Consider the following 7,386-nt stretch of genomic DNA (forward strand, 5'->3'; position numbering starts at 1 on the left):
AGTGAAGCTTTAGTCTTTAAGCTATATAGGTCAATAAGAATTACAGGTTAATAGTCACCTATGTTTGTCAAACTTATAGTCATGTTAGTTAGGTTTTCTAGGTGCACAGAGATATAGTCCACAAAGATATATAATTTTAAAACACTTCTAAAACCTAGAGAATATGGCATTTAAATGTTTTAATAACTTAGAATTTTGTTGACATGAGATATGTCTGTTCCAGGCAGCATCAATCTACTCCCAAGAGGATGATGGGCACCGAAGATACTCCATATGGAATTTGTTTTCTTCTTGGCAAAACTGGTCTGTTGGGCAAAGAACTGCCCTTGCCTTGACTGCTGACGGTAAGCATGCTGTCCAATCCAGACAAGCAGGACACAAGGAAAAGCAAAGGCTGAACCTTCCAAGACAGGGTAAGGCAGTCCTTCAAATTTTCCTGCTTCTGAAATGGTTTACCAGATCTTCTAGGTCTATAGCCAAAGTGGGATGCCTCAGCATTGCAGAGAAACATTGGGTAACTGTCCAGGCAGCCAGCTGTTTCTGTCATTTCTTGCATTCTTCAGAAGTCACCTGCTTGCACTTCCTTCTTACTCAGGTAATATTACTTTCCTTCTCAGGTCTTTGATGGGGTTGAAGACTAGATAGTTACAGTTACAATCCTCTGGAATCTTAGCTAGGGGCATATTAGGATAGGACAACTATTGGAGTAATCTCTGTGATTTACTGATTATCTATGGTCTGGACATCTAGAATGTGTTTCTTGTTTGATGTTGTTCTTGTTGATTGTAGTTCCATTCTTGTTTATGTTATTACCTTTCCCCCCCTCTGGACAATACTTGATAATTGTTCTTATTGTATACAGTTTTGAATTAGGGTCATAACCTTAATTAGACAAAAATGGGCAAGTGTTGTGAGAATTCGATCTATTCAGCCAATGGTATTGGGGTGACTAGCCCTATGGCATAGTCTTGTCTGGGTTCGTGACCAGATAAGAACTGAGGAGGAGGGTCAAGCTATCTCTCTGGGATGTGGAAGGCTTCCTAACACCACAGTTCAGTGAGCTGGTACAGAGCTTTCCCCATCCTTCCCTGGTGGACAAGGAGGCAGTGGGGCTACTGCATTCTGTATTCGTGAGTGTTTTTCCCCTTTCATCCCTTAATAAATTGACCAGACTTCCATGGGTTCTCACTTTACCGGGGTCTTGCCCTGAGAGTACCACATTCCATTCAGCATTAGGCCTTTCTTTAAACTTCAAATCTCCTTGAGCATAAGACTTGGCTTCAACATTACATCCTCTGGTGCTCTTTTTTACAGTCAATATTAGATAGTATTGAAATCTCTGCTAATGACATTCACCCAAAACTCTTTGTTTTCACTTTCAGCATATTTTTAGTCCATTTCAATACATACCCTCCCAAAGCGGAGTATGGTGGTGAACAAGTATAAAGTAGCTCTCAGCAGGTTGAGAAAGGAGGAGCCAGTTCAAGGTCAGCTCTGGCTATGCAGGGAGATGTAGCCAGAAGGTTGCTCTGGTTCTGCCTGGCCCTGTGGTTGGGATAAATCTCTCCCACCTGTGTCCTGCAGCTGGTTGATCCCAGGTAAATACACAGAGGCTTGAATTATTTACAAATTGTATGGCCTATGGTAGGCTTTTTGCTAGCCAGCTATTATAACTTAATCCATTTCTATTAATCTGTAAGTTGCCACGTGACCATGGCATTACCAGTCTGCTGGCATCTTGCTTCTCCTTGAACGGCGGATGGTGTCTCCCCTGACTCTGCCTTTCTCTTTCCTGGCACCCAACGTTCGTGGTATGAATTCATGAAAAAGCTGCTTGCCTGTGGCCTTGTGGGCCCCAGCTTAGACCCGAGCTACCCTCAGCCGGTTGTGGTGGTGCTGAAGGAGGCAGAGGCAGGAGGATCCTGAGTTTGAGGCTGGCCTAGGAGGCTTGCTAAGGAAAAGCTGCAGCCGGCCGGGGACTAGTTACAAACGGTGGTAGGACCATGGAGGCAGCGGCTGCTGCTCCGAGTTGCTGGCTCCTTCTCATCATGTTGGTGACTGCAATGATGCTGCTACCTGGGATGAAGAGTTTACTTCTGCTTGTTCAGAGAAGAATTGCCAGGACCATCGTGTTACAAAAAAGCATCAGCAAAGGTCAGTTTGGAAAAGTTTGGCAAGACAAATGGTGGGGAGACATTGCTGTGAAGACTTTCTCTTCTAAGGAAGAACGTTCATGGTTCCGAGAGACAGACATTTATCAGACTGTGATTGCTCCAAACCACAGAGGAGGCACAAAAAAAAAAAAAAAAAAAAAAAAAAAAATCTAAAGGGAACCATGTCCACACCTAACAGCAACTTTGGAATCTTCAAAAGGATGACAGGATCCCACAATGATGATTCCACAAGGACTACGGTAAAGCCATTAAGTTGATTAACACCATGGAAAAATCAACTTTGGACTACAAACTGGTCAGGACAATTTCGAGATGACTGGGTGAGATGATCCAGCCTGACAGACTACTCGAGCAAGGACTTGTGACAAGCCCTGAACTTTCCTATTATGCAGAGACTGGACAAATGATACAGGACTTGACAATTAACCCAAAAATTTTCTTTTCAAGATTCCCTAAAGATATCTTCACCCCTAGAAAGCAAAAAGAAAAAGAGAATATAGATATGAGATAGATCATCGAATCTACTCTGAGAAAAAAGATAAAGAAATAATAGGATAAATGGGTAGATCACTGAATCTACACTGAAAAGAAAAAGGGGAAGATATAAAAATGACAAAAGGTAGATTACTGAATCTATTATGAAAAGAAAAAATACTTTTAAAAAGGAACTACTTGTTTTAAATAAGATAAGTAAAGAAAATTTTTTGTCTGAGTTTATCAATGTTACTGGACTGGACATTGTTAATATATATAATGGAGTTTTTTATCTGAATCTGTCAAATGTTAATGGACTAGACATTGTTAATGTAATCTTGACTGTGTATATATTGTATATACTTATTGGATAGTTTTTCTTGTATTAGTTATAAGCTTTTTTAAAATTTTAGACAAAAAAGGGGAAATATGGTGGTATTGTGTTCCCCAAAATATTGTACACTCTAATAAACTTATCTGGGGTCAGAGACAGAACAGCCACAATATTAAACATAGAGGATAGGCAGTGGTAGCACACGCCTTTAATCCTAGCATTCCAGAGGCAGAAATCCATGTGTTCAAGGATACAGCCAAGCATGGTGACTCACGCCTTTAATCCCAGAAAGTGAGCCTTTAATCCCAGGGAGTGATGGTAGAAAGCAGAAAGGTATATAAGGCATGAGGACCAGAAACTAGAAGCATTTGGCTGGTTAAGCGTTCAGGCTTTCGAGCAGCAATTCAGCTGAGACCCATTCTGGATGAGGACTCAGAGGCCTCCAGTCTGAGGAAACAAGACCAGCTGAGAAGTTGGCCAGGTGAGGTTAGCTGTGGCTTGTTCTATCTCTCTGATCTTCCAGTGTTCACCCCAATAACTGGCCACAGGTTTGATTTTATTAATAAGACTCTTTAAGATTCCTGCTACATCCTCTCTCCTTGGATTTCCTGCTTGCTTCTAATCTGCCTTGCCATAGGCCAAAGCAGCTTATTTATTAACCAATGGGAACAACATATATTCACAGTGTATAGAAAGACATCCCCCAGCAGGGAGATCTGTCATAATTTAAAACATTTCATTCTCATACAAAAATAATTTGAGGGCAGAACTTTAAATTGAGATTTATTTTGCCTCATAGTTTGAAGATACTTATTCAATTGTTCTGACTTCAGAGGTCCCTAATAGAAATCCATGAATTTGCACAGGAGATAAAACCACCTCTTCCCTAAGATTTTTCACTTGGTCTCAAGAATTGTCACAAATCAAATAAATAGTAAAGATATGTAGGAATACATTTACCATAAATATTAAGGAATGTGATGACTAAGAAGTAGCTCCATTTCAAACTGAGCTTCAAATTAAATTATTGTGTAAAAAGGAAATACCTAGGACTCAGCAGAACCTTAGTCTTAGTCTAAAGGTTTTTAACCACAGGATGCCTAGACCACAATCCTAAGGTCTGACCCATCAGCAGTTGAATCTTGACAGCAACCTAAGGAGGAGACTGATCTCAGAGTCACCTGCCTCATCTCCAGAAATTGTTTCCCCTTCCTTTATTGTGTAATTGTTATCCTAAAATATTAACCAGACACTCACTCTGCTTCTGTAATCTCACTTACCTGCTGTTTGTTCAGAAAAACAAAACACACACACACACACACACACACACACACACACACACACACACACACACGATAACTCCTCACGTAGCAGAAGAATCCTCAAGAATTTAAACAGTTGAAAGACTCCAGCGGTCTTCCCCTTCTGCAGCAGTTCTCATATTGTGTCACAACTGTTCTCAGTTGTCACAACATTGCTATAAATAAAATAAACTTCTTTACTTTGAAGTTGGAGTTTTGTCTGGTGGTCTTGAACTCTGAAACAGAGGTATACGAGAGCACTTACAAGGAGATGAAACATCACGTAGAACCTTTACATACTGAACTGGTCAGTGGATGAGGATGTGATAAGCCTTACCGTGGCATCCCAGTTTCTTTCGTTTTACAAAATGAACAAACCAGATGGCTCTATTTTCTAGTCAAAACTTCAAAAATGCCCATTCCTGGATTTAAAAAAATTATGACAATTGGGCTGGACAGGTGGCACAGCTCTGAAAAGCACTTGCTGCTCTTGCAGAGGATCTGAGTTTGGTTTCTAGAACTTTCATGGCAGCCCCCAATGGCCAGTAGCTCCAGTAAGGGGTCCAACCCCACACCTGGCCTCTGTAGCTACTGAATGTTCATAGTGACACAGCACACGTGCAACTACTTTGATAGGCCTCGTCCTCTGCCGTTAAAGCTGACAGGGCTAATTCACAGCATTCCAAATGTCTCACTTCCTTGACCAACATTCTAGCTCACTTTGTGATGACATTTGTTCTCCGTAATGGCAGTTTTCTAGGACGCTTTGGTACAGTTGTAGAGCCTGGGCATCCTCAACTACTTTTAGGTAGGAGGGAGCTGATTAGTGACCTGCTTCTTCTGATTCAGCGGCAGTTTTACTCCATAACTCGCTGCAATATTAGCTTCATATCCTAACCAGGTCATGTCACTTTCCCAAGGAAGGTCCTACACACTGTCATGAGCTAATAAAACGTAACCGCTGGTGCAAATTACTTGTGGAGTTATGTTTTCCGTAATGTAAAAATTTGAAATTTTGACTTCCCAAGATTGTCCCTGTTCAAGAAGAAAACTTATCACTCATGCACAGCCTTTCCTGAAAATGAAGGTGGCTCTGAAAAGAGCCGTTTGTTTCAAACTATTGAGGACAGTCACTTGTTCTGCGCCTTGTGGTGGCTCTCGGTCTTCTTGGGCAGCAGCACCGCCTGGATGTTGGGCAGGACGCCGCCCTGCGCGATGGTCACGCGGCCCAGCAGCTTGTTGAGCTCCTCGTCGTTGCGGATGGCCAGCTGCAGGTGGCGCGGGATGATGCGCGTCTTCTTGTTGTCGCGGGCCGCGTTGCCAGCCAGCTCCAGGATCTCGGCCGTCAGGTACTCCAGTACGGCCGCCAGGTACACTGGTGTGCCAGCCCCGATGCGCTCGGCATAGTTCCCTTGGCGAAGGAGCCTATGGACACGACCCACAGGGAACTGCAAGCCAGCCCTGAAAGAACGGGACTTCGCCTTGGCGCGAGCCTTGCCGCCCTGCTTTGCACGTCCAGACATAGTTCCCCAAAAGCCTTAAGACGAATGTAAGCAAAATAGCGGTTCCAGGCCTATTTATAGTCTGATGGAAGGTCATAATTGCCACCTGATTGGCTGGTTGATAATGGGCTAGCCAATCAGGAAGCACTACTTGAATTCCCCTTATTTGCATGCACAGAGCCCTTATTACCCAATCAGATAACGTATGCTCATACGTCATTTGAGGTCCACACCTATAAATACCACTCTTCTCAGTTTAAAAATAGACGGTGTGTTCTCAGCAGTTGGAACTCCTTTGAGCCGTTGGGGGTGTGAAAGGTTACTTTCACGATGCCGGAGGTGTCCGCGAAGGGCACTACCATTTCCAAGAAAGGCTTCAAGAAAGCGGTCACCAAGACTCAGAAGAAGGAGGGTCGGAAACGGAAGAGATGCCGTAAAGAGAGCTACTCCATCTACATCTATAAAGTGCTGAAGCAGGTGCACCCCGACACGGGCATCTCCTCCAAGGCCATGGGCATCATGAATTCCTTTGTGACAGACATCTTCGAGCGCATCGCGGGCGAGGCGTCGCGCCTGGCGCATTACAACAAGCGCTCGACCATCACGTCCCGGGAGATCCAGACGGCCGTGCGCCTGCTGCTGCCCGGGGAGCTGGCCAAGCACGCCGTGTCCGAGGGCACCAAGGCCGTCACCAAATACACCAGCTCCAAGTGAGCGGCGGACCTCACCGAAACCCAAAGGCTCTTTTCAGAGCCACCCACCTCTTTGGGCAAGGGAGCTGTGCTTAGTTGCTGGTCCTAGTGCTGCACTTGGGCGTATGGACGCTTGACTAAATAAAGCCTGGCCCAGGCTGCAGTTAAGGGACTGTCACTTGACATCGGAACAGTTTTCCAAGTGTGGTTTGGTTTTCAGAGGAGGACCACATAATCCCAAAGCCGCTGGAGGCCCGAAGCCGAGGGCTTTCTGGCCTAATGTCTTCGGTCTAGTGAGGGTTCTAGGATTTAGTTTTGCTGGGAAAACCAACGGTAGGTAGGGGCTGTCTTGTAGACACACGCTTCCTAGTGGAATGTGTCCCGCGGAGCCAACTGACCAACCGCAATAACGGAATTCCTCCGTGCTCCTGCCGAAATGGCCGCCTCGGCCTATGCCTTGGGTGGCCGAGTCTAGCTGCCCCAGCTTCCAGATCCTTGCCAATTTTGTGACCACTGTTAATGGACACTCCCAGTTATCCAGCGATAGTGAGGACCGTTCAGGGAAAAAAGCCAGTAAAGGCTCCTGTCTTCAAAGCAAACCCGGCATAGGTTTTACGTCATATGTAGTCTGGCTGCAGTCATAGAAAATGTTAGCTGTCTAGGCTGGGGTAATGCCGAACGGGACCAGCAAGGGCAGAAAGGGTCAACTAGGAAGAGTCCTGCTCCACTGCCCAGATCCCATCTTTAGAGTAGTCTGTACATTAGAGTCTTACAGTTATATTTTCAGATAATAGAAAGTAGTCATTGTTTTACTGCCTTCCATAGCTTCCCCCAAACAGTCCTCCGTTGGGCACGTCCTTACTGCTCTATTGTTTTGAAGAGAGATAGGACAACTCTACAACAGGAAGG

General features: G+C 44.6%; 2 protein-coding genes across 2 annotated transcripts; one reads left to right on the top strand and one right to left on the bottom strand.

The window, feature by feature from the left end:
* Window positions 1-5,413: 5,413 nt before the first annotated feature.
* Window positions 5,414-5,806, bottom strand: LOC128103712 (histone H2A type 4). The gene has a single exon (XM_052728309.1). The coding sequence runs from the start codon at window positions 5,804-5,806 to the stop codon at window positions 5,414-5,416; it is 393 nt and encodes a 130-aa protein (XP_052584269.1).
* Window positions 5,807-6,115: 309 nt separating this feature from the next.
* LOC128104108 (histone H2B type 1-A) lies at window positions 6,116-6,499 on the top strand. The gene has a single exon (XM_052728864.1). The coding sequence runs from the start codon at window positions 6,116-6,118 to the stop codon at window positions 6,497-6,499; it is 384 nt and encodes a 127-aa protein (XP_052584824.1).
* The last annotated feature ends 887 nt before the right edge of the window (window positions 6,500-7,386 follow it).

The sequence above is a fragment of the Peromyscus californicus genome, unplaced genomic scaffold (genome assembly GCF_007827085.1).
Source record: "Peromyscus californicus insignis strain IS unplaced genomic scaffold, ASM782708v3 Scaffold_8__1_contigs__length_139910024, whole genome shotgun sequence".
Taxonomy (NCBI): Eukaryota; Metazoa; Chordata; class Mammalia; order Rodentia; family Cricetidae; genus Peromyscus; species Peromyscus californicus.

Coding starts and splice junctions, on each gene's coding strand:
- LOC128104108 (XM_052728864.1), top strand. CDS start 6,116: ATGCCGGAGGTGTCCGCGAAGGGCACTACCATTTCCAAGAAAGGCTTC.
- LOC128103712 (XM_052728309.1), bottom strand. CDS start 5,806: ATGTCTGGACGTGCAAAGCAGGGCGGCAAGGCTCGCGCCAAGGCGAAG.